Source organism: Berghia stephanieae, chromosome 14 (genome assembly GCF_034508935.2).
Source record: "Berghia stephanieae isolate SIO BIC M18660-M18661 chromosome 14, UCSD_Bste_1.3, whole genome shotgun sequence".
NCBI lineage: Eukaryota > Metazoa > Mollusca > Gastropoda > Nudibranchia > Aeolidiidae > Berghia > Berghia stephanieae.
In genome coordinates, this window is record NC_088373.1 from 5735573 (window position 1) to 5756059 (window position 20487).

The window sequence follows — 20487 nt, forward strand, 5'->3', positions numbered from 1 at the left end:
TTTTGTTTTCAAGAGTTTTACAGCGCTTGTTTTGTTTTGTTTTCAAGGGTTTTACAGCGCTTGTTTTGTTTTGTTTTCAAGGGTTTTACAGCGCTTGTTTTGTTTTGTTTTCAAGGGTTTTACAGCGCTTGTTTTGTTTTGTTTTCAAGGGTTTTACAGCGCTTGTTTTGTTTTGTTTTCAAGGGTTTTACAGCGCTTGTTTTGATTTGTTTTCAAGGGTTTTACAGCGCTTGTTTTGTTTTGTTTTCAAGGGTTTTACAGCGCTTGTTTTGTTTTGTTTTCAAGGGTTTTACAGCGCTCGTTTTGTTTTGTTTTCAAGGGTTTTACAGCGCTCGTTTTGTTTTGTTTTCAAGGGTTTTACAGCGCTCGTTTTGTTTTGTTTTCAAGGGTTTTACAGCGCTCGTTTTGTTTTGTTTTCAAGGGTTTTACAGCGCTTGTTTTGTTTTGTTTTCAAGGGTTTTACAGCGCTTGTTTTGTTTTGTTTTCAAGGGTTTTACAGCGCTTGTTTTGTTTTGTTTTCAAGGGTTTTACAGCGCTTGTTTTGTTTTGTTTTCAAGGGTTTTACAGCGCTTGTTTTGTTTTGTTTTCAAGGGTTTTACAGCGCTTGTTTTGTTTTGTTTTCAAGGGTTTTACAGCGCTTGTTTTGTTTTGTTTTCAAGGGTTTTACAGCGCTTGTTTTGTTTTGTTTTCAAGGGTTTTACAGCGCTTGTTTTGTTTTGTTTTCAAGGGTTTTACAGCGCTTGTTTTGTTTTGTTTTCAAGGGTTTTACAGCGCTTGTTTTGTTTTGTTTTCAAGGGTTTTACAGCGCTTGTTTTGTTTTGTTTTCAAGGGTTTTACAGCGCTTGTTTTGTTTTGTTTTCAAGGGTTTTACAGCGCTTGTTTTGTTTTGTTTTCAAGGGTTTTACAGCGCTTGTTTTGTTTTGTTTTCAAGGGTTTTACAGCGCTTGTTTTGTTTTGTTTTCAAGGGTTTTACAGCGCTCGTTTTGTTTTGTTTTCAAGGGTTTTACAGCGCTTGTTTTGTTTTGTTTTCAAGGGTTTTACAGCGCTTGTTTTGTTTTGTTTTCAAGGGTTTTACAGCGCTTGTTTTGTTTTGTTTTCAAGGGTTTTACAGCGCTTGTTTTGTTTTGTTTTCAAGGGTTTTACAGCGCTTGTTTTGTTTTGTTTTCAAGGGTTTTACAGCGCTTGTTTTGTTTTGTTTTCAAGGGTTTTACAGCGCTTGTTTTGTTTTGTTTTCAAGGGTTTTACAGCGCTTGTTTTGTTTTGTTTTCAAGGTTTTACAGCGCTTGTTTTGTTTTGTTTTCAAGGGTTTTACAGCGCTCGTTTTGTTTTGTTTTCAAGGGTTTTACAGCTCTTGTTTTGTTTTGTTTTCAAGGGTTTTACAGCGCTTGTTTTGTTTTGTTTTCAAGGGTTTTACAGCGCTTGTTTTGTTTTGTTTTCAAGGGTTTTACAGCGCTTGTTTTGTTTTGTTTTCAAAGGTTTTACAGCGCTTGTTTTGTTTTGTTTTCAAGGGTTTTACAGCGCTCGTTTTGTTTTGTTTTCAAGGGTTTTACAGCGCTCGTTTTGTTTTGTTTTCAAGGGTTTTACAGCGCTCGTTTTGTTTTGTTTTCAAGGGTTTTACAGCGCTCGTTTTGTTTTGTTTTCAAGGGTTTTACAGCGCTCGTTTTGTTTTGTTTTCAAGGGTTTTACAGCGCTCGTTTTGTTTTGTTTTCAAGGGTTTTACAGCGCTCGTTTTGTTTTGTTTTCAAGGGTTTTACAGCGCTCGTTTTGTTTTGTTTTCAAGGGTTTTACAGCGCTCGTTTTGTTTTGTTTTCAAGAGTTTTACAGCGCTCGTTTTGTTTTGTTTTCAAGGGTTTTACAGCGCTCGTTTTGTTTTGTTTTCAAGGGTTTTACAGCGCTCGTTTTGTTTTGTTTTCAAGGGTTTTACAGCGCTTGTTTTGTTTTGTTTTCAAGGGTTTTACAGCGCTTGTTTTGTTTTGTTTTCAAGGGTTTTACAGCGCTTGTTTTGTTTTGTTTTCAAGGGTTTTACAGCGCTTGTTTTGTTTTGTTTTCAAGGGTTTTACAGCGCTTGCGACACATTTTGGTCATATCAGCGCAAGTAAAAAGAAGAAAATGGAAGGTCAAAATATTTTAGATTTACAATCAAATCACCCAAGAAAAAGTAAGACAAAGGGGAATTCGTTCAAATAGGGAACAGATGCAGATTCAAATCTTAAAGTCTCACAGACACCATCACAGGATCCCACTCAGATGAACACACTCAAAAATTTTCAGGATACATAACAGAGAGATGATTTACAAGGAAAAAAATAGCATCTCCCAAAACTATAACTATACATTTGACTGTTTCCCTCACAGTTAAGAACTCCAGCCAGGGCTGGGACAAAATTAAGTAATCCCATTCCAAGAAAAAAAAAAAGAAAGCAATTCGGAAAACAGAGATAAGGGGATAGAAGACCGCGTGACCTCTTACCCATCATGGGAGGTCAGGGACCCCGCGCAGTGTCACCATATTGACCCAAGGAGGTATCAAAAAAAAAAAAGTTTAAAATTAAATAATAATAATAATAATAATAATAATAATAATAATAATAATAATAATAATAATAATAATAATAATAATAATAATAATAATAATAATAATAATAATAAGAATAATCTTTATTGTCCAAATAGGCAATTATTGTTAGGTGATAAGATGATAAGAAATACAAACTTCTTGGACTTTTGCAATTTAAAAACTTGTACTTTTATTCTTTACCGTGTGGGGGCCCCGATAGCTCAGTTGGTAGAGCACTCGCTTCACACGCAAATGGACTGAGATCAATCCCGGGTGCTGTCGAGATTTTTTTCTGACCCCCCCCCCCTCCCCCCCTTGTCTACCCAGCAGTGAATGGGGGTAGCTGAGTTTGTTAGATCTGGAAGAAAGTACTTTGCGACAGAATAGCGTCCTATCCAAACGATAGCAAGCAATAACTATTGTCCGTTTCATGCTATAGAAACAGGGATTAAACTCCGACTCCATGGGCCGAATGGCTCTGAAGGACGACTTTTTTTTTTTTTACTGTGAAGAATGAACATTAATCCCTAGTTCCACATATATATGGCCAAATAATTGGTACCCAGCACCTAGGTCATCCCGACATAATACCGTTCTGAGACGGTGGGCCACAAATATGATAAACATACAATCATAATTCATTGTTTTATCATTTATTTATCTTTTTATCACTTGTCATAAATATATAATATATTATTATATACATATAAATAAAAAACAATTACGCCCTTACGTGCAGTATCCTCAGATTATCACTCTCTCTCTCTCTCTCTCTCTTACTAAATCGCTCTCTCTCTCTCTCTTACTGACACGCTCTCTCTCTCTCTCTCTCTCTCACACACACACACACACACAAACACACATACACCCACACACATACATACAAAACACTTACATACACAAACACATACAGACTTATATAACAATGATAATACATGTGCATATACAATGAACTTGTTTCCTCTCTCTCTCTCTCTCTCTCTCTCTCTCTCACACACACACACACACATACACACAAACACATAAAGACGTATATAACAATGATAATACATGTGCATATACAATGAACTTGTTTCCTCTCTCTCTCTCTCTCTATCTCTCTCTCTCTCTCTCTCTCTCTCTCTCTCACGCACACACACACATACACACAAACACATACAGACGTATATAACAATGATAATACATGTGCATATACAATGAATCAATGAACTTGTTTCATCTCAATTATTCTAATTTACAAGGATTGATAAAAGCAATTACAAAAAAATGGACGGAATTATTTATTCTACATCTTAATCTTAAGCATAATTTGTTCCATATATTATGTAGCCCATGTTAATTTTTTTGCCAACCAGCTAAGAAATACTGACACTGGCAGTGGCAGTTCTATAGTTAATAAAACTAGGTGTCCCAAAACTAACATTTCGTTATACAAATAGCAAAAATTAAATTACAAAACCACATTACAATATCCATCACTGTCTGTAGCCAGGGATTCATTCACAACAGAGTTGAGTGTAGGGTAACTTGTGTAAAGTGTCTTACCCAAAGACACAACATCAGGACCAGAAATTTTTCCACGATCGCTGTCACTCAACTGTCCACTGATCATTCTTTGACCTTTGTGACAAGACAAGACACTATACTGCTAGGCATCTAGAAAGGAAAATTTAAAGGAAAAATTAACGCATGGCAGTATAGATCAGTACAGTCCTTGCTTCATACCCGAAAGGTACCAAGTTCGATCATTCGCCATTGCGCTGTGTGACCTTGAACAAGTCACCTCACCCTAGCTCAATTTGCGGCACTGCACTGCGGCTGACGCCTGAGTTATTCCAGCCTTCCCTTGGAATAGACCCTAGAGACGAATTTCCCCATATGGAATGAATAAAGGGAATTTCAATTTCATATAAAAACAAAACAATGTAACCAAATCTGTCTACTTGGAACTAGAAAAATTCGTACTTTACAGGGGTAATAAAATGGTACATATTAGAACTACCATTAAAAATTACAAATTTGTGTTTAAACACATAAAATTAATACTTTTAAATCCTTTACATACTAGATCTGGCAAAAAGACCTTCGTTTTCAGATTGTTCTATTGAATTAAAGATCTTTATATGTAATTATCGATAAGAACCCAAATATGTGACGTTTTACAAGATTTTCATAGTAGTAGACAGGTTTGTGTAACTGATACCGTACACATACGTCTATTCTGACATAATACCATTCTGAAAAAGTGGGTCACATTTTTCGATATCTACTCAACATTTCGATCAAATCGATGAAATTATACCATTTTTAAAATGAGCTTTTATATAGCGCGACACCCATTAAACGTGCTCAAAGCGCTTTACAAAGGGTCCCTGGCCAACAGCAACACTTAACATGTAGGACAGCACATGACGCCTGTTAGGCAATATTACAATTTTTTTACTGACAGAGACAAGGCTGTTTACGGTCAGGAACTCATTTTACACCTGAGTACGGTGAGTGAATGTGAGTAAAGAGCCTTTTCCAAGGACTCAACTATGGGCCGAGCGAGGCTCTAACTCTAACCCAGGACCTTCCGATCCAAAAGCGAGTGTCATACCACTAGACCACATAGCTGCACAAAAACACTAGGTTACATAATACGACGAGACTCGCTAAATTCAATTTTATTATATATTTTTTATAACTTAAAAATCAAAACTATCTACATCAAAAGGTGATTAAGATCGTATGAGTTTCCTGAGGGGTTTTGCCTGTACTGGTTGCATGGCGTGCATCAGGTAAGACACCAGTCCGATGATGACAAACAGCGCCATGACAGCGATTAGACTCGATCGATACACGATGGAGTAATCATAAACCTGAAAAATAAATACAAAATAAATAATAAATTATTGATAATAAATAAATAAATAAATAAATAAATCAACAACAAATAGATTACAAATAAAAAAATAAATTAACAAATAATAAATAAATTTATTAATAAAATAACTAAATAAAAACATGAAAAGACAATGATAATGATGAATACAGGGATACAGATGCTACAATTCTCGCTAAATATTGCTATATTTGTTACCAATCAACACTCCTTTGTTTATTGTTTTCCCCACAGGTTTTTACCTGGAAAGTCCATTGTTTGTATGGGTGCCAGCAGGAAGAGGTGTTGAAACCTGAAACTAAAATCTCGACACTTTGCCAAACCTGAAAATGTTCCTACTGAAAATGCGGCCTAAACTTTAATCTTATTTCATCACTGTTTTTATACCAGTATTAAATGATTACTGAGCAAACATATTGACACGAATCTACCTCCATACACTGAAAAGGTGGCTGAATCACGTTTTCTGATTTTTACCGGTGCTATTAGGTTATTTTACTCAAAACACTGAAACCGGAGGTATTTGACATCGAGATATCGCGAAATCGGAATTCCGGCATGAACCGGAAAACTGGCACCCATGATTGTTTGTACTGTGTCCATCTGATGCCTTTCCATTTTCACCATCCTGTCAGTATTTTGATGATGATGATGATGATGATGATGATGATGATGATGATGATGATGATGATGATGATGATGATGATGATGATGATGATGATGATAATGATGATGATGATGATGATGATGATGATGATGATGATGATGATGATGATGATGATGATGATGATGACGACGACGACGACGATGATGATGATGATGATGATGATGATGATGATGATGATGATGATGATGATAATGATGATGATGGCAACAATGATGATGAAATAAAAACACCTTCTTACCACCGATTCTTCTTCTTCAGTCGGGAACTGGTCTTCTCGGGGAATCACAAGAAGTATCAACGTTATGAATCCAGCAGCAATGATAGCCAGTGGGCCAAGGCCTCTGTAGACAAATGGTATTAAGTATTATATATCATCACGTACACACCCTTGTTTGTTTTTTTTTTTAAGGTTTTACGGCACTTGCAACACATTAAGGTCATATCAGCGCCAGTAAAAAGGAAGAAAATGGGTAAGTAAAAAGTTCTAGAATTACAATTAAAGCATCCAAGAAAAATGAAGACAAAAGGGGAATTGGTTCAAATAGGAAACAGTTGTATATTCCAAGAGCACAATATCAAAGTGCTTAGTTTGAGATCACCTCAAAGTCTCATCCAGTCACAAGCACAGGTCCCCACTAAGAGGAATACACTCAAATGTTCACAAATCATTTATAATATGTATACAAAACATAATACGGCGCATAACAGAGAGATGATTTACAAGGAAAAAAATATCATCCCCCAAAACTAACTAGGCATTTGACTGTCTCCCTCTCAGCCAGGATATCCGGCCAGGGCCAGGACAAAACCAAGACAAAGACAGAAAGCAAGTTAAAAAACAGGTATAGGGGGATAGAAGACACAGTATGTACCTCCCTGCCCACTATGGGAGACACACCCTTGTGCTAATTAATTAGGACAGAAGTGGTTTTACTTATAATTGTCCTTCTGATTGGTTTTAATGGCAGTAACTTGGATCAATTGATAGTTCGAGCGTTAATTAATAACCATTGACCAATCAGAATATTTCCAGTCATTTAGCCAATTCCGTCCCTTGACTATTTATCTCCAGTCAACTAGCAAACATTCCTTAATTCAAAATGAGCTTTTATATAGAGCAATATCCACTAAACGTGCTCATAGCACTTTACAAGGGGTCCCTGACCAACAGCAACACGTAACATGTAGAATGAAACATGACGCCTGTTACAATTTTTCAGATAGAGACAACGCTGTTAACGGCCAGGTACTCATTTTACACCTGAGTAAGGTGAGAGAATATGAGTAAAGAGCCTTTTCCAAAGACTCAACTATGCGCAGAGTGAGGCTCGAACCCAGGACCTTCCGATCCAAAAGCGAGTGTCATACCACAAGACCACATAGCTGTTTTAATGGCAGTAACTTGGATCAATTGATAGTTCCAGTGTTAATAACCATTGACCAATCAGAATATTTCCAGTCATTTAGCCCATTCCGTCCCCTTGACTATTTATCTCCAGCAAACATTAGCAAACATTCCTTAATTCCATAGCTGCCTAGACAAAAAGGCCAGTCCCACGGTTAGAAGTAATTATCACAATATTTTGACACACTGATGAAGGAATCACATCACAACACCTGACGACTCCATGCAATTTTTCAATCGTCTGTGTTAAAATTGTAAGTGGGCTGTTTTGCTTCGGGTGATTGGCAAATAGTTAAGGTGGCTATTGCTCTTCAGTTCACAGTCAGCGGTTCATATCAGGAGCAAAATATATTCCCCCGATAAAAAAAAAAGGGGAGGGGGTCTCCCCGAGCCCATATAATTTTTTAAAAATCCCCTCTTCAGGCGTGCTGTGAAACTATGGAAGTCCTTCCCATATTTCAACCTTAAATTAATATTACTTTTCTTTTCCTCATTTGATTTTCAAAATTTTGTTTAGAATTAGAATTATGTTGAAAAGCGTTTTAAAATGATAAAGTTTTCATTAAGCTCGACCCAATTTGAATTTTTTACCAAGTACCTACTAAGAGAAATCAATGTTTGAGAATATCCTGTTCACTCTTGTTCTTAATGTTGAGGCGAAAAGTCCTTCACTAAACTTTGGAGCCCGAACCTCAAATTCAAAAGTCCAAGACAAACTAAGACTAAGACTTAAAGTAAATGAGAAGACTAAGACTAAGTCAAGGGCTTATTGGATGGCAGATAGCTACTAGAATTTGGGCATTGGTTAAGGAGAGAGGTCCCTGCCGCCATCTTGCTATGCTTACACAGAGACAATAGTCAAATGGTTTAAGGTTTTCCAAGACTAATAATTCTTTCTGACAACCAAAATATACTAATAAAGTAAGAATAACCAAGGTGGCGACTCCGTCTCTGTGAAAACAAAGCATTATGGAAGCAGGGACCTCGCTCCTTTACCACTGCCAGCCAGAATTTGTATTAGAGCTTAGTCTACCTATAGTTTAGATAGCAATCATTCATTCTCATTCATTGACTGACTCAACAAAATGATTAATGATTGTGATTGAGATACTCACGAAGTTTTGGTTGGTGATCTAACGAAAACCAGGCATACCATTAATGCTGCAGCCCATATAAATGCAAGTATGAAAAACCCAATTCCTACATTTAAAACAGGACCAGCCATTCTTAAATTTAAAATGAATTTAAATTGTAAACAGTAATAAGCAGCAGACTCTCAAACTTGTTCACTTTCAGTTTCTAGTCAAAACATGTTAACGGAAGTAAACAAAAACTTCATTGGGAGTTGTGAAGTAGTTAAAATTAACTTTATAGTAGATGGAATAGCTTTATAATTTTTTACCGGTAAACTTTTTTTTGGGTGTATTTAACTTTTTATTTATTTTTATTTTTAAATCGATTTAGGACATAATTTGCCAAAAACGCGCAGACTGCATGGGTCGGATAGATTTTCTTTCGTTCAAGGCTGGTGAGATAAACCAATCTCAACAACAACAACAACAACAACAACAACAACAACAACAACAACAACAACGACGAGAAAAATAATAACTTTTTAAAATATCAAAAAATCGTCCCATCCACCAACTGATCTCCATATTATTTTTCACAGAAAAGCAGAAATTAAAAATAAGAGAGCGTACTCATTTTACACGTCAGTACGGTGAGAGGATGTGATAAAGAGTCTTTTCCAAGGACTCAACTATGCGCTGAGGGAAGCTCGAACCCAGAACCTTCCGATCCGAAAGAGAGTATCATACCACAAGACCACATAGCCTCACTTTTTGCAGACTTTTTAATTCAGATAAGTGAGTTGAGCAGGCACTTATATGTTGATAATAACAAGAAATGAAGTTAGAAGGAAAGTCCCAGATGACAACAGATAATAAAAACTTCGCGGCGGCGATGGGGGCTCGAACCGTATCCTTCGTACATAACACACGCTCGAACCCGCGACCTTACTGGTACAACTCCTCCTGGCCCCGATCGTGACTCTACCGTATTAGCTATCCATCCGTGGGTTCGAGTCACAGACTACTATTTATGGTTCGAGCCCCCATTGCCGCCGCGAAGTTTTTATTATCTGTTGTCTTCTGGCACTTTCCTACTCACTTCATTTCTTGATGTGCTGACTTAATATTCAAGCTCTGATGAGCGTATGTAATGTCCGAAAGAGGACAATGATCAATGATTGCTTTACTTTAGCCGGAGTGCTTTGTCTTTGAGTAAGGATAACTAGAAGTACACTCGATGCCCCACTTGACTTCTGTGTGAATGAGTACCAGCGTCAGTATGGCTATACAAGCTGTGGAGAAGAATGCGGGTGCTTCTATAGAATCATTTTATAACTTCGTATAATCATGAATTCTTTTAATTCAATTTTTACATTTTTTAATTTTATTTCTTTATTTTTTTATAATTTTTTTGGTTTGAAGGGTGAAGTGTAAAATGGTAAGATGCTAACGTTTAGGTTTAAAATATTTTTGTCCGAAATATGGTGGCTGTTTAAATAAGCAAAATAATTTATGGATCTAGTTTGCTTCAAATCACTGGGGAATTCAATATCGGGTTTGGGTAAATTCCTTGGTTCCTGGTTTAAATACATGTATGTACATGTAGCTAAGTAAAGAAGAAAGGATGGGCTTGGGATGGGCATTCGCAACGAAACTTTTGTGCTCCAAGAAAAGCTCGGGTGGAAGAAAGAATACCGGAAGTTGTGATACTAGATGAGGAAGTACGGTGATCGATATCAGCGATCGATGATCAAATCTGGTTCCAGCGTTTGTTTATAAATCAGGAAACGAACTTCGATGAAGTTTTTGGCCTGTGGAACTGAATAAGGAGTTGTACAAGGTACTGGTTGTTAATTCAAGGATTACAAGTCTTCTTGTTGGACTATAGACGATAGACGGTTTTATACCCAATGTTGACAGCTGACGCCGACTGATCCAGATCGAACAAAAATCCAACTTACCAACTTACCAACTTGTCAATTCATTGTCGTCATCTCCACCTCTTCTTCTGACTCCTCAGTCCTCATACTCTGACAATACAGTGTATTGACTAATGAGGCCAAGGTCTAAAAATTGAAATATCTGGGCAGATGACCTACATTTGCTGTCACTTTTTCACAAATATTGAATATTGCCATACTGGCAAACTGCACTGGAATCTAAATATTTAATCTAGACACGTCTAGTTCTAGTATAGGTATCTAGTTTGATATTTTTTCAAAATTAAAATCCATAATTATTTTTACATAGATTGGTGGGTTTACTTTTAGATAGCTATGGAATAAACGGTTCCAAAGTTATGATGATTTTTTTTTTACTAGACTCTAAATCTAAATTTACTATTGCTCAAAATCTGTGACTGGGAATTCCCCTACTGGCCTCTGGATAAGCTGACTACTGATTGAAACGGGACTTTAGCATGGGGAAAAGAGAGCTGGTCACTGGTGACCAAAATGCCGCCTTCAATCTTGGATGAAATTTGGCATAGACATAGATTATAGATAAATAAATTATCTAGAGATACCTTTTCTTACATAGACATAGATTATAGATAAATAAATTTATCTAGAGATACCTTTTCTTATCTTTTTTTTTTTGCTCTCAATTTTGAATTAAAATTACAAAAGTTTTAAAATAACGTAATTTTTATCATATTATTATAATTTTTGAAATAATGTGCCTACATTGATGTCAATCACCACAAAAGAAAACTTAATCTTTGCTCTTTAAAATGATACCAGAACCGTCCAGATACTGTGAATGTGAACAGTAATGCAATGTGATTTGGTGAAATTGTGTTTTTCATATTTTAACCCAAACTAGCGCTTCACCTTTCCAATACCTAATCGGCACCTGCCTACAGGCTGGAATCAGACGACCTACTTTATCGCAGTCTCATTCTTATTCATATATCCTCTAAGACTTCAAAATTTAAACTAAATTAATTTTAATCGTTTACTTCAAGTTCAATAGTCATTAGTTCAAGTGTAACAGTTGAAAAAGCATTTTATTTCATTTTGGGGTTTACAGCCAATTCACTTGGCTGGTGCTCTACTAAAAAGAAATTTAAAAATTGAGCTTTTATATGTCGCAATATCCACTAAACATGCTCAAAGCGCTTTACAAAGGGTCACTGGCCAACAGCAACACATAACGTCTAAAACGAGACATGATGCCTGTTAGCCAATATTACAATTTTTTTTTCCAACAAAGACAAAGCTGTCAACGGCCAGGTACTCGAATGTGAGTAAAGAGCCTTTTTCAAGGAGTCAACTATGCGCAGAGCGAGGCTCGACCCCAGGACTGTCTGATCTGAAAGCGACTGTCATACCCCTAGACCACATTGCTGCACTGGTGCTCTACTACTTATGCCATAGCCATAAAGAATAAATATGAGTCTCACACAACAATGAATTCAACAATGACAGTCATCGATAGTCTTTATAATGGTAAATTTCACTTCATTGACTTTAACAATCGGTGCCTTGGTATTAGGCTTAGTATAAGTGTAAGTCAGCCTTAATCCTTAGTTTGGTACTTGAGGTTTAAAAAAGAAAAAAATTAAACTGGTTTGATCTCCATACTCACTCAAAACGCTTTTCAACAGGACTCTTATTAAATATGGCCCACCGCGTCAAAGCAGTATTATGTTGGGATGAATTAGACACAGAAAAGTGAATTTAGAAATAAAACGAAATGCGTAAAACAAACTTCAAGTTTCTTGTCTTGTACTTGTAGTCACAACTCCGTGCTTCAAAGATAATCGCGACTTTGAGTATGGTGAAAACAAATGGACATGCCTAGGCTTTGATTTTGATTTTATCCATTTCTTTCTCTGTCACATTCAATTTGGCCATTAATTTTTTAAAAATATTTCGGGCAGAGAATTCCACATTTGCTGTGTGAAAAAAACGGAGTTGAGATGACCATTGACTCGTGACTGCATGACCTGATATGAGTGCTGGTTTTTTTCGTTTGGAATAAGGCTATCAATTGGGATCATTGGCAGTCCCTGATGGGCCCTAAAGAGGACTTTGGCTTTTTGTATAGAGTGCGTCTTTCATGTAATGCCGACAAAGGACTCAACTTTGAACTGTTCTTAGTGGGACTCAACCAGAGACTGCCACTAAGGTAAACATAATTTATAAATGTTTTTATAGTTGTTTGGAATTCTTCTATGTAATTAATTGTTTTAAAAATTGTTTTTTTTGTTGTTGTCATTTTCAGGTTTTTATCTTTCGTATGTTTGAACTCTGACCCTGCATGATGGGCAGTGTCATAACTCTTCAGTCCTCCTCTCGGATAAATACACCCATTCTTTGTACATTTCTCTTCTTATGTGAGTATTTTGTATTGATCGTATCATATGAAGTGTTGTTTAGACTAACTGGCCTTTGAGCTAAAATACTGTTTGTGTTTGAATTTAGTTATGATTATATTTAGATTCATTCTTTATTTTAAAAAATAATAAATTAAAAACTTGAGCATTTATATAGTGCAGTGCTCAAATCGCTTTACAAGGGGTCCTTAGCCAACAGCAATATTTAACATTAACATGTACGACGAGAGATGACCTCGAGGAAAGACCTCGTAGTCGTAGATTCAGTCTTTGGGTTCTCGGGTCAATATAATTCTATAAATTTTATTCTATTCGATTCTTCTATATATATAGTTTATAATTCCTGATATTGGTCAACAATTGTACAGAAACAAAACTAGAAATTGTATTTCTTGAGATTGATACATATAATTTTTTCATCTTGGAATTTAGAGTTTTTCATAAGAATATTTTAGGCTGTTTCAAAAGTTCGGTTTTGTCACATTTTGCCACAAAATAATCAAATAATAAATTATTTGAAAAAAAAATAAAAAAAATTTAAAAACTTGTTTTCATCCGTTTCTTTCAGTTGAATTATGTGAAATAAACTTTAAAAAAACAACTGTCAATCTAGCTCAAAAAAAATTGCAGAAATATTTTTTTGCAAAGGTTTAAAAAAAATGTGTGATCAGAGTATCAACTTTGTCCATTGTCCTTTTTAAAAAGTTATTACTATTATAGCTACTATGAAAAATAGAAATAAATATAAAAATTGAGCTTTTATATAGCGCATTATCCACTAAACATGGTCAGGGCGCTTTTCAAGGGGCCTGAACCAAACAAGCAATAAAGTTAGGCGATTTTTTCAAGGGGACCGCTGTAACAGGGACTATTTAACTCAGTTACGGGAGAATTGACAGAGCTAATAATATGGTTTTTGACGAATTGATCAAACTCCTACCCACCCCCCCCTGACACTATTTTAGACGAAAGTCAAACCTCACTAACATGACAAATTATTATGTTTGATACCTGTGGCGGGGCTCAATATGAAGCTGTCAATATATTTTCCTTTTCAGATGTTGCCTTCTCTCAAGCCCTGGACCCTGAGCCTTACATTTTCAAAGAAAATGATGAGAACGTCTTAGTTGAGATGACTATTCCCCCAGGCGATCAGGTCATACGTGTATCATCTGGTGCTGATTTTGATAAAACTGCACTGTTTGTGTCAGGTTCCAGAGTAATAATTCCTGAATCCTATAGGAAAATTATCAGTGCAAGAATGGATAATACAAGAAAGAAAATTAATATAGAGTTTATCGCAATGAAATTGGATTACGCGAACTCCTACAAATGCTATCAGTCCTCGTCCAGCAATGTTTTTGATAATTGTGGCTTCAAGATAATTGTGCTTGGTAAGTTCTTCTCTTTCTTCTTCTTCTTCTTCTTCTTCTTCTTCTTCTTCTTCTTCTTCTTCTTCTTCTTCTTCTTCTTCTTCTTCTTCTTCTCTTCTTCTTCTTCTTCTTCTTCTTCTTCTTCTTCTTCTTCTTCTTCTCCTCCTCCTCCTCCTCCTCCTCCTCCTCCTCCTCCTCCTCTCCTCATCATCATCATCTTTTATTATTAATATTATTATTATTATTATTATTATTATTATTATTATTATTATTTACTATTTTATTATTATTATTATTGTTATTATTATTATTATTATTATTATTTATTATTATTATTATTATTATTATTTTTACAGTCGACTCTGCTTAATCGCACACCCTCGGTAGCTGGGGTTAGAGTGTCGATTAATAAGAGGAGTGTGCGATTAAGTGGAGAAGTTAAGAATAGCATTTGAGCATCAGCTTTCATGTGCTATTCGTGTTGGACCTTCTCCTCTTAGTTTTCTACGACCTTTGGACCGTCATATTCAAGATATGGTATCATTAGAAGGTTTTTGTTTGATTTTTTTTTTTTTTTGTTGCTGCTTTTGTTTTCTTTGTTTCCATTCTTATTTTTGGTTGTTTGATTTTTTAATTTTTTAAAATTTTTCTTCTGCATTTTCATGTTTTATCAAAATCAAAATGTGACATTATTGTTTGTAAGAATAGTAATCGTGACGCGTTGATTGCTATTTATTTATACAAGCTGTTTATAAACCCTTTCCTCCAATCGTGCCAATGTTGGTCAAACATGCTTCTTGATTGAAGCGGCGTAGTTTGTCCACTGTGTCAAGTTTTTAGTGTTTGTCACGGGTGGATGGTGTGTCATATTCCGATGACTCATCTTCATTTTCATTGGCTGAATGGAGTCCAGTAGCTCCTGAGATGTCAGTTCACGGTTGATGGGTATATCGTTGTCCTTCTTCTTCTTCTTCGTTCCCATTACGTCACATGGTCAGTCCGGTCTGGTGAATGAAGCCCACAGTGGTCCTGAGGTCGTCCTCACTGCCGTACAGCTTCTTTGAGTATGGGGTTGGGTCAGGCCAGAAGTTCCTTCTCAACTGGTTGTACTTTGGACATTCCATTAGGACATGATGTCCATTTTCATTTTCAAGTCCGCAGTCACATTGTCCAGAGGCATCTGCTCTGGACATCCTCCACATATGTTCCTTTAACTGGTTGTGTCCAGTTCTCAGTCTGAAGATGATGACCTGTTCCTTTCTGTCGAGCACCTTGATTGGGTCATTCATGTTGTATTCTGGGTGCTTCTCTCTCCATCTCTGAGATTGGATAAATTTGGCCATTTTGTTAATTTCTCCTGTTGAGTACATTGGGGAGGGTTGCTGCATGCGACTGCCTGCCTTTGCCAGTTGGTCAGCGATCTGATTTCCAAGTATCCCACAGTGTCCTGGAATCCACTGCAGTACTATGTTGGTAAACTTGCTTAGCTTCATGAGGTCTTCCACCAAGGCGTCTATATCATCCGCAAAGGACATCATTATATCCTCCAGAATTTTCTTAGCATCTGTTAAAATCACTATGTGTCTTGGTTTTTCATTTTCTGAGAGGATTTGCTTAACAGCTTCATGGATTGCATCTGCCTCTGACTTGTAGCTTGAAGTGCGAGTACCAGTCGGTTTGCTGATCTCCTTTTGTTGACCATTTGTGTACTCGATGTGCACTCCCAGGCCCCCGCATGTGTGTTCTTTATTGCATGAACCATCTGTATAGATTCTTGTCCATTTTTTTTCAGGGTAGTTTTGATCTATGCACTTCTGTACAGATGTTGTCCAAGATGGAGTCAAGGTGTAGCGATTAAGTGGAGATGGTGTGCGATTAAGAGGAGCGATTATATAGGAAAGATTCAGTTTTCCAGGAATGTGTAGTGCATAGGCAGAGTGTGCGATTAAGCGGAGTGAACTGTATTATTATTATTATTATTATTATTATTATTATTATTATTATTATTATTATTATTATTATTATTATTATTATTATTATTATTATTATTATTATTACAATCTTTGTTATTACTATTATTATTATTATTATTATTATTATTATTATTGTTATTATTTTTCTTCTTCCTCTTCTCCTCCTCACTAACAATGTCGTTATCACATCTCTCATTCGTCTTTCGTGTCTAATTCATCGTGTTTTGTTGACATAGGGAAAACCTGCAATGTCCACATCATCTGTTTTCATAATATAAATAAGATGAAAGTCTTTATTCTCTTTTATCATCGTTACTTATCTCTCCTTCTTCTATATAAATTCTGACAACGATGATTTTATGATTTTTATCTTTGTGAATATTTACTCCTTGGTGCTACCATTATTTCTAATGAACAAAAATGAATATATAACAGCAAGAACACAGAACTTATTCAATAATTCGGCTCAAAACTCGTCTTCAGCCAGTGGCAAAAATAAAAACAATAAAAACGTTAGTTTAAAAAAAAATTGAGCTTTTATATAGCGCAATATCAACCAAATGTGCTCAGAGCACTTTACAAAGGGGTCCCTGGCCAACAGCAACACAAGACATGTTAAGTGATGTTACAATTTTTTTGGATAGAGACAACGCTGTTGACGACCAGGTACTCATTTTACACCTGAGTACGGTGAGAGAATGTGAGTTAAGAGCCTTTTCCAAGGACTCAACTATGCGCAGAGTGAGGCTCGAACCCAGGATTTTCCGATCCGAAAGCTGTGTCATACCACAAGACCACATAGCCGCACATACATCACTTAAAATCTAGATCGGTAGCCGTATGAAGTATTATATCATTTTAAATGGGCCCTTTTTTTTTGGTTTGCTTTTAGCTGAAGAAGGAATTTGAGTCTGAAACATAATGTTTAGTATTTTGTTCTTTGTTTTTTTGACGATGCTTAATTATTAATTGTACATTACTTATTAGAATTCGCAGCTTCTTGCGGATTTAATATTCATCAAGATTCTATGTTTTATTTTAGCCAAGCCATCGCAGCCCACTATCAAGGTATCTGAAGATAGCAGTCTCCTAGTGGATGGGACGGCCAGTCTGCATTGTGACTTCATTTCCAACACAAAGCCATCCGATCATGGACTCAAGCCGTTTGTTGTCTGGAAAGATGGAGATGGAAATATTTTACCTCCAGTGTCAGAGAGGGTAGGGATATAATTGAAGAAATATCGGGCCAATCTTAATGTATGAAATGGTATTATTATTATGTCGGGGGTCCAGATAGCTCAGTTGGTAGAGCATCCGCTCCACACACAAAGGGACTGAAATCAATCCTGGGTGAATTCGAGATTTTCTTCTTCTTCTTCTTCTTCTTCTTCTTTTTCTTCTTCTTCTTCTTCTTTTTCTTCTTCTTCTTCTTCTTCTTCTTCTTCTTCTTCTTCTTCTTCTTCTTCTTCTTCTTCTTCTTCTTCTTCTTCTTCTTCTTCTTCTTCTTCTTCTTCTTCTTCTTCTTCGTCTTCTTCTTCGTCTTCTTTGTCTGTAACTTCTATTTTACGATTCACAGACCACAGTATCTGTCTTTCATTGGAGATTCGATGGTATGCACAAGTACAAGTGGACATCCATCCACTCTTGAGTGAGGAACCACATACTTGGATGGCTTCCTCTTATTTTGTGAATATCATTGACGAGTAATTTCACTCGATCAGTTCTAACCATCCCCCATGATATGTCTTAATCACGAAATGATTTGATATTTATATAAGATTTTCACGAATCGGTTTCTTTCTCCAGATTTCTTTTTCAGATAATGGGAGCCTCATGCTTCCAGACATATCCAGAAGTGACCGTGGAAAGACTCTCCGATGCCAAGTTGCAGACGATCCTGGAGATCGGAATGACAAAATCTTTTCAGACGACAGTCCAATATTTGAAATTATTCCTGAGTGTAAGTGTCGATTCTATAACATTTGTAGAAAGTTGTTGATAAATTATTATTGTTATTGTTTTTGTTGTTAGTTGATAAATTATTATTGTTATGATTATTATTTTTATCAATATTATTATTATTATTATTATTATTATTATTATTATTGTTATGATTATTATTTTTATCATTATTATTATTATTATTATTATTATTATTATTATTATTATTATTATTATTATTATTATTATTATTATCAATATTATCAGTGCATGACGTAATCAGTTGGAAGGTGAAAATGTTGGATTTGCATTTTTCTGCATTTTCTGAAAGAATATGCTTCCCAGAGTATTTTAATCTTTATTTGAAGTAAATCGGGTGATTTTTCATGAACTTATGGTCAGATGTATGGGAAAAGTATCCAGCAACTTGTCTCAAATGTCATACCTTTTCAACTTGACTAGCTGTTAAAAGTATTTAGAAGTGAAGATAAGCCTTGATATTTCCCCAAGATGTAAAAAAAAGGTTGATTTAATCATTTATGACAAGAACTCATTTTTGATAAAAATTGACCTTCTAACTAAACTTGGCAATATCTCAGTTCAAATCTTTTCACCATCCGACTGATTATTTTATTCACTGTTTATCTTAACAACGCGACTACCATATTATCTCATTTGTCTGTAGTGTTTCATTCATTCTGTTTTGTTGATAAAGAGGAAACCCGAAACGTCCATTTTTTCTGTTTTCGTATGTTAACTTGAAGCTTGCATTCAATTTCTTATTGTTATTTAAAACATAACTAACAATATATTGTTCATTACATATTGCAAATTTTTAAAGATAAAAATATTAAAAAGGGAGAAAGAGATAAAGGCATAGAAGAAAATTAGGAACAAAAGCAAAATTTTAAAAAGTAACAAAAAAAATGAATTACTGTGAAGTGGCCGAATGGTTAAGGTATTACGCTGTGATCAGAAAATCCCGGGTTCGAACCTCACTCCAACACTTTCTTTTTTTTTTTCTTTTTTTTTTTTCCTTTCCTTGGGCAAGATTATAACCCCCAATTTGCTCACTTTGGACAACATTGGTGATTCCTGTTGATATCAGGCATCTTGTTTGATGGATTACACTATATTCCTTCGTGGAATGCCTAGGCGACGGTATCTAATGGTGCCGCATCAAAAGGGTGTAATTAAAAAATAGTAATTTAAAGTTAACCCTTCTCTTTCTATTGGCCAGACCCACCCAGTGACACAGATTTTACCATCCGCCCAGACTTCCGTAACAACAGCATCATCAAGATAGGGGAAAACAAGGAATTGAAATACACGTGCAGCGTTGATTGTCAGCCTGCGTGCCGTGTTGAGTGGAAACGGAAATCCTATGGGAAAGACAAGTAAGTTGGTTTGTTTTTTGTTTTGTTTTGTTTTGTTTTATTTTTTTCCAAAGATAGGTAAATAAGTTTTCAGGTAAAGGAAAATAAGTTTTTATTTTTTGTAAAAGTAAAAGTAAGCTGGGGTTTTTTAAAAGACAAATATATAGTATTTTTTGGTTTGTTTTGTTTTGTTTCTTTTTTGTTTTTATTTTAAGACAGGTAAGATTCTCTAAGGTTTAGTAATTTTGTTTTCTTTCTTTTGTTTGTTTTTTTGTTTTTATTCTAAGACAGGTAAGATTCTCTAAGGTTTAGTAATTTTGTTTTCTTTCTTTTGTTTGTTTTTTTGTTTTTATTTTAAGACGGGTAAGATTCTCTAAGGTTTAGTAATTTTGTTTTCTTTCTTTTTGTTTGTTTTTTTTAATGTAATATTATCTAAGGTTATGTAAATTTTGTTTTCTCGTTAAAGACACAAAGTGTTTTTTTTTTTGTTTTTGTTTTTTTAAGGTAAGATTCTCTAAGGTTAAGTAAATGTTGTTTTCCCTTTAAAGACACAAACGTTTTGTTTCCTTTTTAAAAAAAAAAGACAGGGGGGATTGTCTGGTTTGATTTTGGTTTTGTTTTTAAATTAAAAAGACAAAGAAGTTATTTATTTATCTATTTAGTAATTTAGTTATTTATTTTTATTTTTTGATAAAGACAAGTAATTTTTCAAAATAACTGTTCTTCATTCCTTTCAGGGATATTTTCCTTTGGGTCTAGGAACACATACATATTTGCAGGTCTGATAACCGAAGTGGGCTTAATTTAAAGTCTGTAATAATGGACAATATTTTGTGTTGGTTTGAGAGTATTTCTATTACACCATGAACCCTTAACTCACTCAATTCTAGAGATTTTTG

At 35.3% G+C, this 20487-nt stretch overlaps 2 protein-coding genes across 3 annotated transcripts in view; one reads left to right on the top strand and one right to left on the bottom strand.

Moving 5' to 3' along the window:
* Positions 1 to 3521: 3521 nt before the first annotated feature.
* On the bottom strand, positions 3522 to 8825 carry LOC144959756 (transmembrane protein 218-like). Its single transcript, XM_078892474.1, has 3 exons — positions 8629 to 8825; positions 6347 to 6449; positions 3522 to 5418 (listed from the first exon to the last, which is right to left on the bottom strand). Exons 1-3 carry the CDS (start codon positions 8736 to 8738, stop codon positions 5278 to 5280), a joined length of 354 nt encoding a protein of 117 aa, XP_078748600.1. The 5' UTR covers positions 8739 to 8825; the 3' UTR covers positions 3522 to 5277.
* Positions 8826 to 10297: 1472 nt separating this feature from the next.
* Positions 10298 to 20487, top strand: part of LOC144959395 (uncharacterized) — a 29699-nt gene continuing 19509 nt past the window's right edge. For both annotated transcript variants that reach the window (XM_078891973.1, XM_078891974.1), the window contains exons 1-6: positions 10298 to 10426; positions 12814 to 12925; positions 13984 to 14319; positions 17314 to 17489; positions 18078 to 18231; positions 19453 to 19609. In XM_078891973.1, the coding sequence (XP_078748099.1) occupies positions 12850 to 12925; positions 13984 to 14319; positions 17314 to 17489; positions 18078 to 18231; positions 19453 to 19609 (899 nt within the window). In that variant the 5' untranslated portion in view covers positions 10298 to 10426; positions 12814 to 12849. The remainder of the gene's footprint in view (positions 10427 to 12813; positions 12926 to 13983; positions 14320 to 17313; positions 17490 to 18077; positions 18232 to 19452; positions 19610 to 20487) is intronic.